Source organism: Cynocephalus volans, chromosome 9 (assembly GCF_027409185.1).
Source record: "Cynocephalus volans isolate mCynVol1 chromosome 9, mCynVol1.pri, whole genome shotgun sequence".
NCBI lineage: Eukaryota > Metazoa > Chordata > Mammalia > Dermoptera > Cynocephalidae > Cynocephalus > Cynocephalus volans.
The window spans coordinates 110,057,153-110,078,485 of NC_084468.1; the positions used below are offsets into that span (position 1 = coordinate 110,057,153).

Genomic DNA, 21,333 nt, shown 5'->3' on the forward strand with positions numbered 1-21,333 from the left:
ACAAATGGTTGACCAAAGATACATTCAGAAATGTTTAGTTTTAACTCAATAATACTTAAATTTATTTTCTCTTAAAAAAAAAGGAAATACTTTTCTGTACCTGAAATGATGGAGTTTGACAAAATCTCATAGAATATATAAGATCAAAGACTTCTATATATCTTGGGATCACCTAGTATCAATTTTTTAGTGTAAATTTTTTATAAATAGTATAAATTTTTTCAGTTTTTTAAAAATTCTGACAGGGAGAGATTTTATTAGTTGACTCAAGATCATATAGCTAGTTAGTGCATATGTAAGTGATCCAGATTCCAAACAGAAATAATGTGTGCTTTTATGAAAATATATTTACATAGCTGCAACATATTTTTAAGATATTTATTGCATTTATTGAACACACAGACATACTCTAGAAATACAAGTTTGCATAGTAGTAAGGAAAATTATTAGCTGACTAACTCTGTAACATTGGGTAGTCACTTCACTTCTGTAACTTCAATATGTACGTGCACTTATGTAAACACACATATAAGCTAAAACAATGTCTCATATTTGTGTGTTAGTTATTTTGTAATAACTATTAAAATATATAAGGGGCTTCCTCAATTTGTATGCTCACTACTTACAATGAGAAATCTTTTTGGAATAACCAAATTGTTTCTAGTCTGTGGTACTGTTTCCTAATGTGCCTTTCATATCATATTTAATTGGTGCCAATCTAGATTCTCCTTACTCTTGATTTAGTGTTCCTGCACAAACACACTCCCATGCACATATGTTTACACAAACTCACTCACATATACTTACATAAGCATGCGTACTCACATATGCACATTCTCTTACAAATACATTTAAAATCTCTTTCTCTCTCTCTCTCTCTCACACACACACACACACACACACACACACACATGCACACACAGATTCGGCATGTTGGTTTCCACATAGACAAAGTCATAAAATTGTAGATGAAAGATAATTTAGAATTTTTAAAAATTCTATTAAGCTAAAAATTATAAGTTTGAATTATAAGGTACTCAGATCAGTTATGTTTTTCTTCATTTATGTCTCTCCAGTATTTTAAGGACTATGCATACATATGAAGATTCACACTTGTATAATGTAATGATATTTACTAATTTCTGAAGAGCAGTAATGATTATATTCTTGATGGCTGTCAGACCAGATTTTGGAACCATTCTTAAATCAGCAATTTTCAGCCTTTAAAATACATATAAATATATGTGTGTGTGTATATTTCAAAGCACTTCCTACATGAAAACTTAGTATGCATTCAATATGTACCAAAGATGGACAGTGGATTGTATTGATTGAATCTGGATCGTGGGACCCAGAATCCTGATTTACTGAATCCCTTTTCTCAAAGCCTCTCTCCAGCTGTAAAGAACTCCAAGTTCTGTCCCAAAAGCTTGAAAACCAAGATCTTGACTTTTTATCGAACATTTCTCTCTGTGCCTGGAACTGTGCTAAGCACTTTACCTATGTCATCAAAGTTTAGTTTTTAGAAAATGCTCTACGACACATATTATTATCCTGATTTTAAGATGGACTGAGGCCAAGAGGAATCAAGTCCCCCAATTCAGCCAGCTATTAAGTGGTAGAGCAGAATTTGAACTCCGGTATCCCTAACTCTAAAACTAATAATATTTACAACCCTGCAAGAAGGTTGGAGATGGTTCTTATAGGTTGTATTTGTAGCTACTGTGGATCTTTTCTTAGAGGAAGTGGTGTAGAGAACGATGTTGCTAGCCGAATCCAGAAGTGATGGATTCCTAACTACTGAGACTGCCTGTCTTAACCATTGTGTCAGCTCATGTGAGCCATTCAATATCATCTAAATTCTGTTACTAAAAGGTGGAACTAGAGGTATAACAGTTATTTAGTACCTAATTTTGTATACTGTTTTATGTTTTTACCAGTTGTTCATTCATTTATTTGCCTAGTTGTCTTCTATTTCCCACTCATTTCTTGTCAGATAATGATGATAATCCTACCTGTTACCTCTCTTTCTTTTCTATCCTCCATTCCCCTGGAAAAGGAGAAACCAGAATTTTATTGCTCTTCCATCTCTCCTCATATTCATCCTCATCACTCTTGGATCTGATGAAGTTTTTATAGCATAACTATGAGAAAAATGCCCTGGTTATATTCTAGCTAAATGGATGAGTGGGTTTCTCTCCATGACTTAATTTTGTGATCCAACTGGGGAAGCTTTCAGTTTTATTAGCAGCTGTCTTCCCTTTTCTTATCAGGACTTCAGCTTTTAGCACCTAGTTCAAAAGAGAAAACACATGGTTTGAAGTTATTATTTAGACTTCACATATGCTTTCTTCTAAACAATTTTTCTTAGGTAGAGAAACAAACAAATAACTCTGTCTAGGATCTTTCAAACAAAGCTGTTAATATAATTTGCAGCCTATGTAAACACGACATCTGAAAGGAATGATTATTTAGTTTCAGTCACAAATAAAACGTGCTGATAGGAGCAGAAATGGAAAGAGAAGATGTGTGTATTTTTCTTCCTGGAAAGGCTGAGGGTCGACTTTAAAGGGGAAAATTCTGAGTGTTTCTTAATACAACATGTGAACTTCTTTATTTCCCCCAGATATTAGTTACCAGTATGTAAACATTTCGGGAAGAAATTTTATACCACCCCATCTATATATCGGGTGGCATTTAATGGTGGAATGACAGTTCCAAGTCTTGGCAGTTCTTCACTAATGCACAAATCTGGGGATTAAAATGACAGCTGATCAGTGGAACTTTTCTAGTGCAAACCTCACCGCTCCTACTTAAAATCAGTTACTATCAGCAAGTTGAATGATCTTTACTTCAACTTGATGTTTTCCTATAAAGATTTCACAACTTTCCCTATGGGGATGTTCTGTTGTTTGGATGTTGTGTGCAAGGTTCTGGTCCATTTTGGTATGCCTAGTTGCATGGATTCTTGGTATGCATTTTAAATAGTATCTTGCAGACACATGGGGGCATTCATGCATTGTTTTTTTTTCTCCCCTTGTAGGTAGAAATAACACTTCAGGATATCAATGACAATCCACCAGTATTTCCAACAGACATGCTGGATCTCACTGTAGAGGAGAACATTGGAGATGGCTCTAAGATTATGCAACTAACAGCCATGGATGCTGATGAGGTAGCTCAGAGCATGTCTCTGAATTTTTGAAACCTACTATTGCCATGAATTATCAAATTTCTAACATATGTTGACAACTTTTATTACCCAATAATTAAGGTTAAGCATTGTGCGTTCCTTTTCAAAGAACACTAATTCTTGAAATGTGATGTAAGAATGGTAAGAGAGAAAACTAACAGGAGGTAATTTTTCTTTGGCTAATTTACAACTCAGTTAGTGGCTGGTAGCATTTTAGATATCTTAGTCAAATTATTTTATTTTCTCAAATAATAAAAATATCTAAAGACATATCTCTATTTTTTTATGCCTGTATCATTCCAATTTCCTGTCTTATCACAGCTAAGAATTGATTTTTATTTTATTTTTAATTGTAAAAAGCAAAATATTTAAAATTACAAAATTTTAAAGTTACCTTACAATTTTTTCATTTAATTTGCATGCATATGTATATATACACACACACACACATATATATTTAAAACAAAATATATAATTCAATAATATCCCTATAAATTTTAAGAATATTATCTGGCCAAGCTAATGATTTTTCAATTCTTTTAATAAACAGATATTACATGTGTAGAGGTAAATGTGAAATTTGGGGAGACATTTTAGATTACCATCACATATATTAAGTTTACCTATTTAATCATCATGCCCCAAATACCACAGAAACTTATATGAGGGGTCTTCAAAAAGTTCATGGAAAGAGTCATATTCTCTTTTAATTCCATTTTTCTATGAACATTTTGAAGTATCCTTGCATAATTTGTAATTTACATTATTTTCCCATGAAAAAAAATGTATAGCTTGTTTTCTCCATCTCCTGGGTTTAATTAGTGCTCTGGAGTTGAGGAAAGAGGAATGAACTTCCCAGACACCAGTATCTTCCTATTCCAAGCCCAACACAGAACAGGGAATTTAATTTCCCTATCCTCAGCTAAACTTCAGGAATATCTGAAAATGTGACTCTTGGCCTATGAGTAAGCTGTTCACAAATTTATTTTTCTAATTTTAAAAAGGCAAATAAATAAATAACAGTCTAATTTTAACAGCCAGTACCCAAATGTAATGACTTAGTCATTTATAAATTTTGCCAAAATCTAACTGGTAGAGGGAACTGGATAAAGCATAGACATTTTGATAACTGCAATTTTCTATCAGAAAAGATTTGATATTTTAAGTTTAGTACCTTCTACTCAATTTTATATAAAGTTCACATTTATTTCAAATTTAGCTGTCATTAAAAGACACATTATTGAAAACTTCTATTATTGACAGATATGTGATATCATTAGCTATAATTTAGTAAATACTTCATTTTTTTAAAGCTTATCATTGATAGTATAGATTTGGATATGTCAATTTATAAAATTTCATTTGGAAAAAGCAACAAGAACAACAAAAGAAGTTCATGTAATTGACACGAGACAATCCACATCAAATTATTGAAATTGTAATGGCTATTTTATTGGCTATACTCTCTGTAGTAATAGAGCAAATAAAACTCATTTATTTGAAGTGATTTATTTTCATTACCTCAAAATAATGAAGTAATAATAATGTTAAGTAAAATATATGTACTAACAGGATGGTTGTTTACTCCATGGAATATTATAATTAGAGTGGGATTATTACATACAAATGATAGTGAAACACATAAAATTATACAAACATCATGCTACTCTTTTCAGAACTGATTATTTCAGAGATGCCAACTTACACCCCTTTAATACTATTCTCTTGATACTGTTCACTCCCCATTTTTTCCTTTCAAGAATGTTACAAATAACTGTTACTATAAATTCAATGCTGCCAGTATGTTTAATTTTCTCCTGTGACTTTTCTCTGTGTGTGTGTGTGTGTGTGTGCGCGCGCGTGTGTGTGTGTGGTGAGAGAGAGAGACACAGAGAGAGACAGAGAGAGAGAGAGAAAGAGAGAGAGAGAGGGATGGAGTGCATGTGTGTAGAAAGGCAGAAGAGGATGGAAGTGTGTAAGTAGGTGCACCTACAACTTTAAAGGAAAGAAGGACATTTTTGTAAAACTGCTTTAGGACCATTATATTTTAAAGATGAAGCTCATGAGGTTGCTTTCCATCTTGAATACATTTTTTCTTAAAATGTTTAATAGTGTTTTAGTAACTACTGACTGTTTCAACTATTTCAACTTTAAAAAAAAAATTGTTTCAAATCTTGACAGGAGGCCTTCTGCCAAACAGAATGAATATTCAGGATTCCTATGGCATTCAGAGTTTTTGGCTGTTTCCTCTTTTAGAGTGGTTTACAATAAATTAATATTAATGCTTTTAGATAAATCTTTTCTATTTTCTACTTTGTTCTCAGCTCCTTACCTCTTAGTTGAATTTGGAAAAAAAATATTTGAAATGTTTCTCTCTTACCAATTCTAGCATTTAGTGGCTAGCGTTAAATATTACACAACTATTCCATGGATTGATTTAGAAAGATTAATAGAGTTCTTTAAAACACTAAGATTATGTAGATCATAAGCAAATTATGTATCAATATATTTTTAAATTATTTATCTACTTTTCCGTAATTACTGAACCTAACACATACGTGTTAATATGTTAGAGAAACTCTTAGACGGCACTGTAGAATAAAACATAGGTAAAGGAATTACAGTTTTAGAAAGAAACATGTACACGTTTAACTTAATTTAAAAATCATTTGAAACATGTGTTGGATCAAGATATATATCTTTCAGAAACATGTGACTCTGTTGGTCTCTTGTTCCCTTTTATAAATAGAATTATTATGCTAGTAATGGGCCAGTATACTCAAACATTGTTTCATTACCACACTTGTTTTTGAAAATACCACTTAAGGTTGTAAAATGCATTCGCAATTTATAGCTATTTACTTTTAGAATTCCTTCCATGTGCTTTTGTCTCTGTGGTTCCTCAGGAGAGTAGAGTATTTTTAACCAGCATTATTTCCACTGCACTGCCACTGAAACACGATATTTATTTCTTGTGTTGCTGATATGGCATATTTAGGATATTAAATAAATAAATAAACTTTAGAAAAGACCTAATTAAATCATTACTTTTGGCCAGACATTTTCAGACATTCACTAGTACTATCAATTGACCACATCAGCTGATACTGAATAAAAAAGATTGTTTTATCAGAATAGCCTGATGTCTTTGCTTCCTTCCAGATGTTAAAAGACTGTGAGGTTTGTATCCTTCATCACCAAATCCACATGGATTTTTAAATTTTAATTCTCTGATAAGAAGAATGATCACAACTTTAGGAATATTGTTAATTATTATAGTCATTTTGTAGACAGGGCTTTTCTAAATATCAGACCCTTTGTGTAACAGCTTTAAATAAGTTTTTGGTTTCTTGGCTTGATTTCCAAGTACTTACCATTTTAATAGGTCAGAATTGAATGTAGCTGCTTTCATACCTGGGCTACTTTATTAGAATAATTGAATTCCCAGAAATAGAACAAATAGCATAGAATGTGGTCAGATTAGAGGTCTAAAATTCTTATTGAATGTTTTTGTTAAACCATAAAATTACAGCAAATATGTCAGATACTCCATGTACACCTGAATATACAAGATAAATATGGGTAATGTGTTAGACTCAGCTGTTCCATTATCAAATTAAAATGTGCTTTGAGGCAGTCACTTTACTAAATTTTAAGATTGGCTTGGGGAATGCAGTATAAAAAGATAGTAAATGCCACTAAACATAAATTTCAAAAGAGGGAATGTTTTTGCCTTAGACTGTTAGAAATCATTCCTTTATACGTTTGACTATGAAGGAAAAAACATATGCAATCTGTGATGGAAAATATGTATGGAAACTGTTTCCTTTTCTGGCCTCTGTCCACTTCAGTCCCTCCTGTGATATCAGTAGCCTTGAAAAATTGCTTGCAGTTAGAACAAGATCAGGGATTTCTTGGTTTAGAATTCAAGCCCATTTGTGTTACACTTGATATTCTCCAAAATATATCCATAACCTAACACGTTAGCTTGATTTTCTTTTTTTGTTCTAGATTAAAACTCTCCATTGTAACCTGTTCAGCACTGAGTAAGCCAAGGACATCAGTCTCCTTCCCTCTGCACTTTTGCTTACATTCATTCTTCTTAGTTTTTACTTTAAAAAAAATCCATTCTACAAAATCCAGTTCAGCTCTTCCTCTCCATTATATCTTCCCTAAATAAAGCAACTCAAATTGATCCCTCTCTCCTTGGTTCTTACAGTGCTATTGCAAGCCTCCTCCATTTAGCACTTGCCCTGTCGTTTAATCACCTCTCACTCTGTATCAGAAGGAACAGGAGCTGAGAGTCTGGTAGACTTGGGTTCGAAGTTCACACTAACACTTACCGTGTGCCTATGCATAAGTTAACTAGTATCTCAGGACTCAGTGTCCTCATTGCTGAAATCGTACCCATGGAGTTGTAAACTAAAGTGAGATAATACCTGCATAGGGCTGTCACAGCGCCTGAGACAGAACAAACTTTTAGTCAACTTTCTGGTTCTTGTCATTAGAAGTAATAGTATCATTGGTATTTTCCACAGTGGCAACTTCATTCTTTTCCATATGTATATTTTATGAGTTAAAAAAATTAAGGTAATACTGAAAGTGGAGATTTGTTGTGTTATTTAATGGAGTGAATGTGGGAAGACTGTTCAATATATTACAGTTGTCTGTTACCTTTTTAATGTTTATTTCATTGTAAAGAGAATGCTTAACATGAGATCTGTCCTCTTAGCAGATTTTTAAGTGTGCGATACAGTATTGTTTACTATAGATGTAATTTTGTGCAGTAGATCTCCAGAACTTATTCATCTTTCATAACTGAAAATTTCTACCCATTTCCCCCACCCAAGCCCCTAGAAAACATCATTTACTCTCTGCCGTATGAGTTTGAGTATTTTAGGTACCTCACATAAATGGAATCACGCAGTATTTGTCCTTCTGTGACTGGCTATCTCGATAAGTATAATGGTTCATCTGTATTGTTGCTTATGGCAGGATTTCTTTCCTTTTTAAGGTGAATTTCCCTGTATGTGTAAACCACATTTTCTTTATCCATTCCTCCATTGATGGACATTTAGGTTTTTCTAATCTTGACTATTGTGAGTAGTACTGTAGTGAACATGGAAGTGCTAATATCTCTTTGAGATCCTGATTTCAATTCTTTTGGATAAATACCCAGAAGTAGAATTGCTGGATGATATGGTAGTTCTATATGTAATCTTTTGAGGACCCTTCATATTGTTTTTCATAGTGCTGCACATTCTGTATTCCCACCAGTAGTGCACAAGGGTTCCAGTTTTTCCACATCCTTGCCAATGCTTGTATTTTTTGTTTGTTTCTTTGTTTTTAATAATAGCCATCCCAATAGGTGTGGCGTAACATCTCATTTTGGTTTTGATTTGCATTTCCCTGACACTGAGCATCTTTTCATATATCTGTTGGCCATTTATTTTTTATGTTTTCTTTGGAGAAATGTCTATTTAAGCCCTTAGCCCTTTTTAAATTGAGTTATTAGATTTTTTTACTATTGAGTTGTAGGAGTTCCTTATATATTTGAAAATTAACTCTTTATCAAATAGATAGTTTGCAAATATTTTCTCCCATTTTGTAGGCTGACTTTCCTTTACTATGCAGAAGCTTTTTAGTTTGATAAAGTCTCACTTGTCTATTATTACTTTTGTTGCCTGTGCTTCTGGGGTCCTATCTATGAAATTACTTCCATGACTAATGTCACTACTGGTTTGTTGTCATCTATGAAATCATTGCTGAAACTAATGTCACAGGAAAAGGAAAACTTTTCCTATGTTTTTTTCTATAAGTTTTACAGTTTCAGGTCTTATGTTTAAGTCTTTAATCAATTTTGAATTGATTTTTATGTAAGATAAGGATCCAATTTTAATATTTTGCATGTGGATAGTCAATTTTCCCAACATCATTTGCTGAAGAGACATATCCTTTCCCTATTGCATATTCTTGGAATCATGGTAAAAGATGAGTTGACCATTACATGTGAAATTATTTCTGGGCTTTCTATTCTGCCCATTGGTCTATATGTCTGTCTTTATACCAGTACCATTCTGTTTTAATTACTGTAGCTTTGTAGTATATTTTGAAATGAGGACATGCCATGCCTCCAGATTTGTTCTTCTTTCTCAAGTTTGTTTTGGCTGTTCAGGGTCTTATGTGGTTTCATATGAATTTTAGATTTTTTTTTTATTTCTGTAAAAAAATGTCTTTAGGATTTTGATAGGGATTGCATTGAATTTGTAGATTCCTTTGGGTAATGGACATTTTTTTTTTTGTAATGGACATTTTAACAACGTTAATCCTTCCAATGCATGGACATGGATGTCTTTCCATTTGCTGTGTCTTCTATAATTTCTTTCATCAGTGTTTTGTAATTTCCAATGTACAAATCTATCACCTTTTTAGTTAAGTTTCTTTCCTATTAATTTTTGAAATATTATAGTATGACATGAAATTAAAACCAAAATGCCTAGAGCTGGATTAGCTCAGTTTGTTAGAGTGTCGTAGTGATAACACCAAGGTCTGGGGTTTGATCCCTTTACTGGCAGCAAAACAAAACAAAAGCCTCACTTTTTCAAACACATGTTAAAAAGAAAATTACTGTTCTACTTCCAACAGTTTAGATGCCCATCTCTTTTCTTAGGGTGCAAATGCTCTGGTCACATACACTATCATTAGTGGAGCTGATGATAGTTTCCACATAGACCCAGAATCCGGAGATCTGATAGCAACCAAGCGATTGGACAGAGAACGCCGTTCCAAATATTCGTTGCTGGTTCGTGCTGATGATGGTCTTCAGTCTTCAGACATGAGAATTAATATCACTGTCAGTGATGTGAATGATCACACACCTAAGTTCTCCAGACCTGTGTACTCTTTTGACATCCCAGAGGATACAACCCCTGGTAGGTGACATGCCATTAAGTATATTTTGCAATCTTGTACTACAATTATGTACTCTGTTTGGCTACTCTTAATTTAGTGACTAGTTTTTATCATATGCTACTAGTCATAAAAATAAATGTGCTAGATTTTTAGATCTTTCAATTAACCACCTTTTCTACAATTTCTGAACAAATTGCTAAAATTTTTAGAGCAAACAAGGTTAGCTATTTATCTGATTACGAATTATAGATATTTCTGTTATTGAAAGTATTTGTGACTTGAGTTAGTTTTTCTGGCAACTACAATTTTAGATACTCTTTTTACACTTTAAAAATGTCTAATGTGATTATGCTGCTGTGTACAAAAAAGAACAAAGAAAAGTCCATGAAAAACTGAAAAACTGTGAAAACTCATTCTAACACTAGCTGTGTGACCCAGGGCAAGTTAATTCATTTCTCTAGCTCAATTCCTTCTTCTGTAAAATGGAAATAATAATTCCTGTTAAAATTAGGGTAGAGGTTGATTTAGAAAATATATGTGAGTTTTTCAACATGGGGCTTTGGGATTAGCAGGTGCTCAGTAAATGTTACTAGAATCTGAATCTTGAAATATATTGAGTCTGAGTACTCAATATTCGTGTTTCTTGTGTATGTGCATGCTTCCTTTCTGTTATTGGAAGTTCTTATCTAAAATTGAAATTTTATTCTGAATTACATTTGGAATGAGTTTGTATGATAAGACATATGATTTGGAAATTCCATTTGGCAAAGAAATTAAACATTTATAGGGGACTACTTCTTTCACTCCCCAGATGTGTTACAAATGTCCTTCATAAGGTTCCCATCATTTATTTTTTGTCTTAAGTACAGCAATGACCACATGAGCTGTAGAGTGGTATCCTCCATGCATAAACCTGTATTATTGATTGGAATTCCCACATCCTGACACTAGCAATGGGCTACAATATATGTTCATTGAATTCATCAATATGTTTATGAATTGCTAGTGCTAGGTGGAAAATAATGTCAGTAGTAGGATTAATTCTGTAGAACATTTGCACTGTAACGTAAGATCCACTGGATATCTAATATGCTACATGTTTTATTGATACACGGGAATGGTGGTGTCAGGGTTAATGCAGATATCTTTAGGATGCTGTGTTCACTATTTTTCCATAGTGGTTCTCTGCTTAAGATATTTTACTGTAAAAATACATTTTTTGGTGATTTTGTTTATATTCTCTTAGTAATACCCCTTGCTCTAATATATTTAGACTACTAATTTATTTATTTTTGATAGGTTCTTTGGTAGCAGCCATTTTAGCGACAGATGATGACTCTGGAGTGAATGGAGAAATTACATATATTGTGAATGAAGACGATGAAGATGGCATATTTTTCCTGAATCCGGTTACTGGAGTCTTTAATTTGACTCGAGTATTAGATTATGAAGCACAGCAATATTATATCCTCACTGTTCGAGCTGAAGACGGTGGGGGACAATTTACTACCGTCAGAGTTTATTTCAACATTCTAGATGTAAATGACAATCCACCTGTTTTCAGCTTGAATTCATATAGCACATCTTTAATGGAGAATCTACCTCTAGGATCTACTGTTCTTGTGTTTAATGTTACTGATGCAGATGACGGTATGTAATTTATTTAATATGCTTCAAACAACTTAATTAAAAATGTTATTGGATTTATATTATCTTTATTTACTGTGTTCAGCTGTCACAAAATTGCATTTTGTGAATATATGTCTAAAACTGAGGAATAGAATTATAGCTTAACTAGAGAGGATTTTAAAAATTACTTTATCAGCTAAATTCTTATTTATAACAGTTATACAACATGTGTTTTATCGTTTTATAAACTTTATAAAATTTATCTTCCTTTTTTCCCCCCTAAATGTGTGATAGTATTGCAGTTTAGTAATGTGGAAGTCATAAGACAACTTTTTGGTAGGCTTTTGTTAGAAAAGTAAAAGTATTTGAGTTTACATATATTATTTTAACTTAAAAGGAAAAAAAATGGGAGCAAAAGGAAACCAAATCCTTAAAGAGAAATACTTAAGAATGCATAATTAAATTTTATATTTGTGATTGAAAATTGCTAATAATATTTAAGCAAGCTTTCGTGCTTTGACTCAAAGGACAGTCTCAGACCTATTTAACTTATGCTATGTAATCAATTTGAGATTTTGCATTAAATCTATACATGTGTTTGTTTTGTATTTATTGCAAAAGTATTTGGCAAACTTTATTTTAAAAGCTGACTCCTGGCCTTTCTTGTAATACCTGTTTTGGAAATACGCATATCAGATAATACAGCATTAGAGATAATATTGTACAGATTTAACTGTATTGTTTGGAAAGTTGATACCTTGTTCTCCCTTCCATTGGGTGCGACTAAATGTCTTATCAATAGCAAAACAAAGAACTGTACTTTGAGGAGGAAACAGTCTCTAGCCCAAGGATTAACCTAGTGACACAGGCATATCAACCTTAATTTAGAATTTCCTGATTCTTACTGACTTGGATGATTTATGTAATCTCAAAATACCATTTTGTCTTAACATTCTACTCTATACTTAGTTTCCTTTCTGGAGTGCCGAGAAATGTCACTTAGAAAGATATGGAAAGTGAAAGCATAGTATTTTATATATTTTTCAATAAAAAAATTGGAAATGCTTTCTTTAGAACTTATTGAGTAAGTGCATTTTGAAGATTCCCCTTTTATTCGAGCACAGTTAAAATTGGACAGAAGAATATATATGATGCGGCTGTAATACTAGTACTACTGCTATTACTACTTCCCCTGCTAATAGTAACAGTGATAAAAATAATGGACATTTGTCAGGTGTTTAGTACGTACCCAGTCCTGGTCTAAGAACATTGCACACTCTACTTCACGTACCTCATCAGGTTTGTGGGTTGGCTTTAATTAGACACCTATACACAATTGAGGTTGTTCTTTATTCTTGATGTTGATTTCTCCATTATCATAACTTTTAGTTAGTTTATTTGTTCCCCCAATATAAATATTTTCATTATCACTTATAAATTTTTACTACCATTTATACGTTCTTACCTGCCACTGTGACTGTGCTCAACATTCCTGTAGTGAAGAATATTCCACCATGTTGCTTTGTGATTTACTTATTATGCATTAGAGCCCGTTGTTTCATAGATCGTGTGCTTCCCTGAAATAAATTTCTTTTATCCTCATAAATGTCAGGGAACTGGGAAAATAGCACAAAAGAAACTTTCTTTGTCAAAAACCTGCTGGGATATTCCATGTACATGTAAGAACAGACAAACATTAACCATTGACTCTAAGTCACTTTTCATGAATTTTTTTTTCCTTTAATTGTGCAGAGTAGAAGTTTCAACCTACATTTATCTATTGTTTCAGTCTCGAATATTTTTATCAGTGTAATTTCCTGTAGCTTGACCTAAAATATAGGACACAGTTTCTATTCTTTCTGAATTTCAAGGATAATGATAAGACTATTCAAGGGTAACATTGTTGGTAAAAATTGCCAACTCAGCTATACTAAACAGTTCTCAAGGTAGTTTACAAACAATATTATTCACCCATTTTTAAATTAACAAATTAATTTTAATTTCTGATCAGAAGATTCCTGATGAGGTAGTATTGTCATCTTCTTAGGTGAAGAAATTTTATATAAAAATAAATTTAAAATTTTCTGTTATCTGTACATTCTCTCAGAGTTGAACCTTTAAAGTTTTAGGTTGCATGATAATTTCCTAAGAATAAAGCAAATACTTTACTGTTTTTATAAGATAGTTAATACCTATATTACTCTCAAGGCTTTAATGCATGCAATTAAAAAAGTATTTTATTGAGGAACACCGTTATAAATTGGAGCATCAGGGAAATATCTTGACTTTGATAATTATTTATTTTTCTAAAAATTATATACACTTTAAAATATTGGGGAGTTTTATAAGGATGTTTTGCTAATAGTAATTGAAATTTTTGCTGGGTTAATGAACCCATATATACTTGGTGCACAATGCAGACCATTTTACTAGTGAATGAGTTTCGTATTCCAGTGATCTAACGACGTTGTTGAAACTACTTCATAAAGATAAATGCTATCTGAAACACTTCCGTGTGGTGCAGCTGCATGATAAGTAGATAAATTTTAGTTCTTTTTAGAAATAAAGCAACATTTAAAGATTGTGAATGAATGTACACATTTTATAACATAAAACTATATACCTGTCGTTTTAAAATATATTTTATTATTTACATCTATATTTTGTGTATTTATATTTTTATGTATTTTATGTGCTCTGCTTACTGGAACTAAATTATTCACAAGACTGAAATCCACACACACAAAATATGTGTGTGTGTGTGTGTGTGTGTGTGTGTGTGTGTGTGTGTGTGTGTGTAGTTATGACACAACCACATAAACACAATAAAACTACCAGGAAGAATCACGTAACTAAATGACTTTCTGAGCATTGAACATAAATGGTTCATAATGTGGGCTGTTTTAAGTTTAAAGATCTAGTGGGCTATAAAAGCCCACTAAATTCAAGTTCCAATACTTATGGACAAAGTTTAGAATTTAAAAATAATGGATTTACTGTTTCATGATTTGAATATTTTCTGCAAAGAGCAGAGAGAGAGAGACAAATGATCCAAATTTAGTATTTTTCAAGATACTACAAATGCTCAGGGAAAATTTTGAGTTTTAGTATGTGCACGTGTATTTACTAGATGTAGAGAAGTACCCAAAGTCAATTATTAGACTTGTCAGGAATGCAAAGTCCTTTCTTTAAAGTAAAGTAAATGTAGATGGCTTCCATGGCCTGTAATCAAGTTTCAGTTCCTGAGATGAGAGCTATTTCTTAGATAGTATTGCAATATTTTATACAAAAATAGTTATATTTTTACGTTTGTTTTCTCAGAGATAATTATCTTCAGTTCATCTTTAATGTTGTTACCTAATATATTTGTCATTTTGGATTTGAATATAAAATCAAATTTTCCTTATTTCATAATTATAGTTAAAGTTTAAAATTTATTACTTCCTCTACTCATCCATTCGCCAAACATTTTCTCTTTATGAAAGGGGCTGTTCTGCTCTTTACAAGGCTGTAAAATCTTGGTATCATGTTCTCTTTTTGCCTCTGCAATTTAGTTGTTTACTCAAGGAAGTAGTATACATGGTGGACTAAGGATGTTCAGATCCTTGATTTAATTGCTCCCGTTCCAGTTGATTTATGTAGAATGTTAGGCCATGACTTTGTAGCTATATGTGAAATTTAGTCATTATTTCTAATGTCTTTTGACCTTGGATATGAAAGATATTATGTGCTTTCATAGAATTAAATTTTATACCTCTGCTTGTTGGTATTATTTTTATTCAGATGTTATTATAACTATGTTTCTTAATAATAATCATGTCTGAGTTTGGGTCTCAGAAGAATAAAGGTTCAATATTTACTGGTGTACTTTGTCATAGGAAATGCAGAAAATTTCCTCTGAAAGTAATAACAAGTAGTTAGACTACACACACATACTCTCTCTCAACATATATACACACACACACACACACACTGACATGCACACACAAGTTTAATCAAAAATAAAAAGTTCTGCATTTGATATATATGTTGGTACAACTTCTTATCCTTTGAAACTTGTGGAATTTTAAAACAAGGAGTTGAATGAAGTAGGCTGGTGATCTTGTTCTATCCAGATCTGAAAATTCTCTTTCTTTCCTGCTGGTGAATTGACCTGTTGGTCCTGTTAGCTTTATTTATTCGTATTTTTTCTGATCCTCAGGCTTGTAAGTATTCTGGACTTTATAACCACTGCTTTTTTCATTTGTGAATAGTCTAAATAAACTGTGAGAATTAAAAGCCATGACTCATCATGAGGAGAAAAATCCCTAGTTTTTCAAAGATCAACCCAACCATTGATTGTTTATTCTAGAAATTTTTGTCAATAAGCCAGTGTCTGAAATCTATGTTTATAAATATTTTTCCTCTGCATGAACATATAGGCAAAGAACATTAGATAGAGACCATCAAATCAAAGGAAAAAAGTAGTCATGGCATTTTTAAAAAGAACAAGCCCTGCATAGTAGGAAAAATATCTCATTACTCAAGTAAAGTTTGCCTTTGTGGGTTCAAGAAAAGGCAAAAGCTAACTCGAGTATTCATAAAATCCTGAGGAAGGATATTCCCCCCCCCCAAAAAAAGTAGAACAAAAGGGTGGTTAAATTGTTCTAGAAGACTCACTGCAAAAAGTGGAATTCAGAAACTTGGGTAGTTGAAATTAACTTCAAAAATATAGAAACTATTTGTAAGAAATTCTTGTTACTCAGTAAATATTCCCTAGTCCCACAGTATAAAATCTTTACTAAGGAGGAATTATCTAGAAGCACAATATGTCTCTTATCACAATATCCTGTAATATTCTCAACATCTTTAGGATAAAATATAAAGAATATATATGGCAAGATGGGCCAGTAAAGAAAACTCTATTCTCAGGCAGAAAATCTGACTTTTTCTTCCTGTTTTGGCTTCTTATCTGTTATTTATTTTTAAAATTATTTACTAAAACAATAGGCTGATCAATTCTTCACATCACCTTTGTTATGAGAATCCCAGCAGTCATTTTCTGAAATGAAGATTTTTGTATCATTTTTTTAATTAAAAAGCAACACGCTTCTAGGAAAAATAGATATTTTCTAAATATAGTCCAAGAATAGCATAGGCATTTATATTTGAAGACTTTTATGTAATATTTTACTGCTAACAATTCCTTTGAAGAATACTTTTTAAAAACTTTAAATATATAGAATAAAATTTGAAAGACAACTATTTTCTTAAAGGCCATTAGTCAGCTAGATACTTAATAGGAATTAATAAGTATTTATTGGTTCTGACAAGAAATGTAAAAGTAGACTTAAAACATCCATGACTAATGCCATACATCAGAACATTTTATTACCCTTTCTGAAAACTGGTGTTGGTCTCAATAAATTACTGAAGTTATAAATGTTTGGCTAATAGTACAGAGTGTGGCACTGTTAGTGATGGACCCTTGGGAATTATGTGATAGAAACAAGAAAATGTGTAGAAAAATATCCACTCTATGGAATATTTTTTTTCCTGTTTACTTTTGTGATTTAACATTTCAACACCATTGTAAATAGCAAGCAGTATATAGATCATTTGTTCATCAGACTGTAAACATCTTTTAAGATCAAAAGTTAATAGGAAAAGAGTTGTGCTTGTATTATTTATTTAAAAATTAACTGCAGCTAAATCATTCATGAAGTGTGTTTGAGTATACAATATATCAAACATGAAAAATTCCATGCCAAAATTTTTGGCACAGCTTAGTCTGCAATCAGCACACATCTAAGAAAATTTCGTTTTTTCCTTCAATTTCAGGCATCAACTCCCAACTGTGTTACAGCATTGCTTCAGGTGATAGCCTTGAGCAGTTTACAGTGGACAAGAATGGTGTCCTGAAAGTCTTAAGAGCTTTGGATCGGGAAAGTCAGTCCTTCTACAACCTGGTTGTTCAGGTGCATGACCTGCCACAACTTCCAGCCTCCAGATTCACAAGCACTGCTCAAGTCTCCATTATTTTGCTGGATGTAAATGATAACCCACCAACATTTCTTTCCCCTAAGTTGACATATATTCCAGAAAACACACCTATTGACACTGTCGTTTTCAAAGCTCAAGCAACTGACCCAGATAGTGGCCCAAACAGCTACATTGAATACAGCCTGCTGAATCCCCTTGGAAACAAGTTCAGTATCGGGACCATTGATGGTGAAGTGAGGCTCACTGGAGAACTGGACAGAGAAGAAGTTTCTAACTATACTCTAACAGTGGTGGCTACAGACAAAGGCCAACCATCTCTCTCTTCATCTACAGACGTGGTAGTTTTGGTACTTGATATCAATGATAACAACCCCATTTTTGCACAGGCTTTGTATAAAGTGGAGATTAATGAAAACACACTTACTGGAACAGATATAATACAAGTATTTGCAGCAGATGGAGATGAAGGTACAAATGGACAGGTTCGCTATGGAATTGTTGATGGTAATGCCAATCAAGAATTTCGGATTGACTCTGTCACAGGTGCTATTACTGTGGCTAAGCCTTTGGATAGAGAGAAGACTCCTACTTACCTTTTAACTGTTCGGGCAACAGATCGGGGCAGCACCCCCAGAACTGATACCTCCACGGTCAGCATTATTTTACTGGATATTAATGATTTTGTTCCTATATTTGAGCTATCTCCATATACTGTAAATGTCCCTGAGAATTTAGGGACCCTCCCCAGAACAATTCTTCAGGTCAGTATACTTTTCTAAAAAAATAAAGACAAGTACTGTGTTTGTTACAAGACATCTAACTGAAAAGTACTGCTTTTCTACAGTGTTCATGATTCCTCCATCCTGTCCTCATTCTCATTCATAAATGCTCAATTGCAGATATAAAAACTCCTGAAAAGGAAAGCTTATGAACATTATACCTAAGAACCTACTGATTTCTTCATATATTGCATTTCAATGACATTGTTTTATTGCACACATTTTTGTATTTGTGTATTTTTGAATTTTGTTTCACTATGAGAATAATATCTGCACACAGTAAGAAAATAAATGATGCAAAATTTTGAAAAAATTATTACAAATATTGTTTTACTTTCCATCTTCATTAATTCAACTACCTAAGTGAAACTGCTCTTAAACATTTTTGTGAAACCTTCTAAGAATGCTGTGTATTAGTTTTATGCATATTTTTGTAGACTAGATTTTTTCAATACATACTATTCTGTACAATTTCATTTTTTACTTGAACACTTAAAAATATGAAGGTACTTCAATAATTTCATGGAAAAATAGATTTAAAAAATAATATGAATCTTTCCATGAAGTTTTTGAAGTACCCTTGTATATCTTTGGAATCTCTTAATATGGCTCTGCCTCATTTTTTAAGATTCATTTTATTTCATGGTATGCCTTGTGTTAGTTTTACGCACATTTATGACATGTACTATTCCCTCTCATAGGTGGTGGCAAGAGATGATGATCAAGGATCCAACAGCAAACTCTCGTATGCTTTATTTGGTGGTAATGAAGACAATGCTTTTACTCTCTCAACCAGTGGAGAACTTAGAGTAACACAGAGTCTGGACCGGGAGACGAAGGAGCACTTTGTCTTGATGATTACAGCTACAGATGCAGGTAAGTCTGTTACAACCTTATTCAGTTGTGAATTATTCCTTTATGAGTAAATGAAAGTATTTTTTTGTTTGTCATTAAATGGAATATTTGTTGAAATCTACTGATGCTTGAATTCTGATTGTATCTATGTAGTTTATAGCACATAAGTTACTTTATGAAATTTATATGTAAGTGTTAAGGGCTTAAGCACTTCTCAAGCAAAGCTTCGTTCCTATAAAACAGAGTGAATCCCTGCCTTGTAATCCACTTGAGTACCTCTAGGTGTGACCTTATACTCTACCACCTTAGCCAGGAGGCATTTAAAGTACCCTACCTTCGAAAATATCCAGTTCTAAGCATCCGTTCTCTTCTAATAGACATGGGTGAGTCAGTCAATCAGTCAGTTAGGAGGACCTTTCACGGGAGGTGTTCAGTAAAGTGTTGGATCTAAATGTGCAAACTAACTGCTCAAGAACCAAGTCCTGGTTCCTGGGAGCCAAACTGTATCAGTTCTTCATGCCGTCAGCCTTGAAAATGAGGGCGGGGGGGAAATCAGGGACTAAGATTTCTTAGTATAAGGACAAATAACAAAATTCTAACACTAATTTCTGTGAAGGACTATTGCCATTAAATGAGAAATGTGAAGACTGAGCGTGTGAACATTCTGACCAATATTGAGAATAGAAGGATTATGAGTTACGGAGAGTCCTGAATTATAGAGGGTGAAAACTCAGATTATTGGTAAAGTTAGGTATTTGTAAGTGTTTCTTTCATTCAGGGCCTTGAAAATGGTGCTGAAGAGCATGATTGGAGGTATGTGTGAATTTCAAAATACTGTGTGGTTTTGTCACAGTATATGATAGTCCTGGAAATTTAAAGATTAATGGAACCCTATCCCAAAGCAGAGCTCTCTCTGTGTGCTTTTTTTCGAGTTGGCCTGAAATGATGTTGCTGAGGCCACTGCAGAAAAGTATTCAATCAGATGTCTGAAGGTCACGTGCTATGGGTGTTGCAGAAAGCAATCAGAAAGTGTGAGGAGAGTCAGACTAGATGATCTTAAAGCCATTAAGACTCATCTGTGACCATAATTCTATGTGTAATTAATTCTCTTGCCATACTTTTAATATCACTCATAACCACTTTTTCTGGAGAATGTGAGAGTTTTAGTTATCAGGATTCAAAATCTGCAGTTTAATTCTATTTTCCACGAATAGTTTCTGACACAGGACTTAAAATACATATGCACTGTTTTGATTTAGAAGTCGAACTGGTAGATAACATGAGAAAATTCAGAAAAATATGTCAGCCTTTAGATCCCAGATGCCATGTTATTCTCAAATTTGTAGTGTTCTAAAGACCAGGAAAATATCAGTGTTGTAAAGAAAAAAAGTTTGACAGTTTTATTGCTTATCTCACAAATCATTTTTCCTTTGCTTGTTTTAAACTCTTACCTGGTGGCAGCCCAGAGATAGGTCAACTTTGGAAATATGACAGAAATTGAAATGACAGCTTTTTAATTATTCAAACATCTAAGTCTTTGAATAGTTTTGGAGAAAACATTAGCATTCCAACTATCATCATATTTTTATTTACTAACTGCATGGCTATGGAGTAGCACAGCTGGAAACTCTCACTATCACATGTGTGTGGGATGAATGTTACATTAACAAGAAACAAAACCAGAACCAAGTATAATGATATTAGCTTATTTTTTTCATATGCTATTAAATTGATAAACATATTACATCCATTAAATATTTTTAAAACTATACTTAAAAGTATGGATATTCTGCTTTCATTATGTATTGCTTAGTATTATTTCTTCTAGAAATAAATACTGTACCAAGTAGAAGCTCCTAGGAGACTAAAGCATCCACATGGTATAGTAATGCAGGTACTACTATGTGGTTTCTCATAAGAGGGGAACTTGCTCTAAAGTAGTTAATGTCCTTGGAATGGCTAGGCATTCTATTCCTAAGTAGG

The 21,333-nt window shown here is 32.9% G+C and overlaps 1 protein-coding gene across 2 annotated transcripts in view; it reads left to right on the plus strand.

Moving 5' to 3' along the window:
- Positions 1-21,333, plus strand: part of FAT4 (FAT atypical cadherin 4) — a 157,765-nt gene that overhangs the window by 72,030 nt on the left and 64,402 nt on the right. For both annotated transcript variants that reach the window (XM_063108595.1, XM_063108596.1), the window contains exons 2-6: positions 3,044-3,175; positions 9,864-10,125; positions 11,405-11,755; positions 17,555-18,477; positions 19,197-19,371. In XM_063108595.1, coding sequence (XP_062964665.1) covers positions 3,044-3,175; positions 9,864-10,125; positions 11,405-11,755; positions 17,555-18,477; positions 19,197-19,371 — 1,843 coding nt within the window. The remainder of the gene's footprint in view (positions 1-3,043; positions 3,176-9,863; positions 10,126-11,404; positions 11,756-17,554; positions 18,478-19,196; positions 19,372-21,333) is intronic.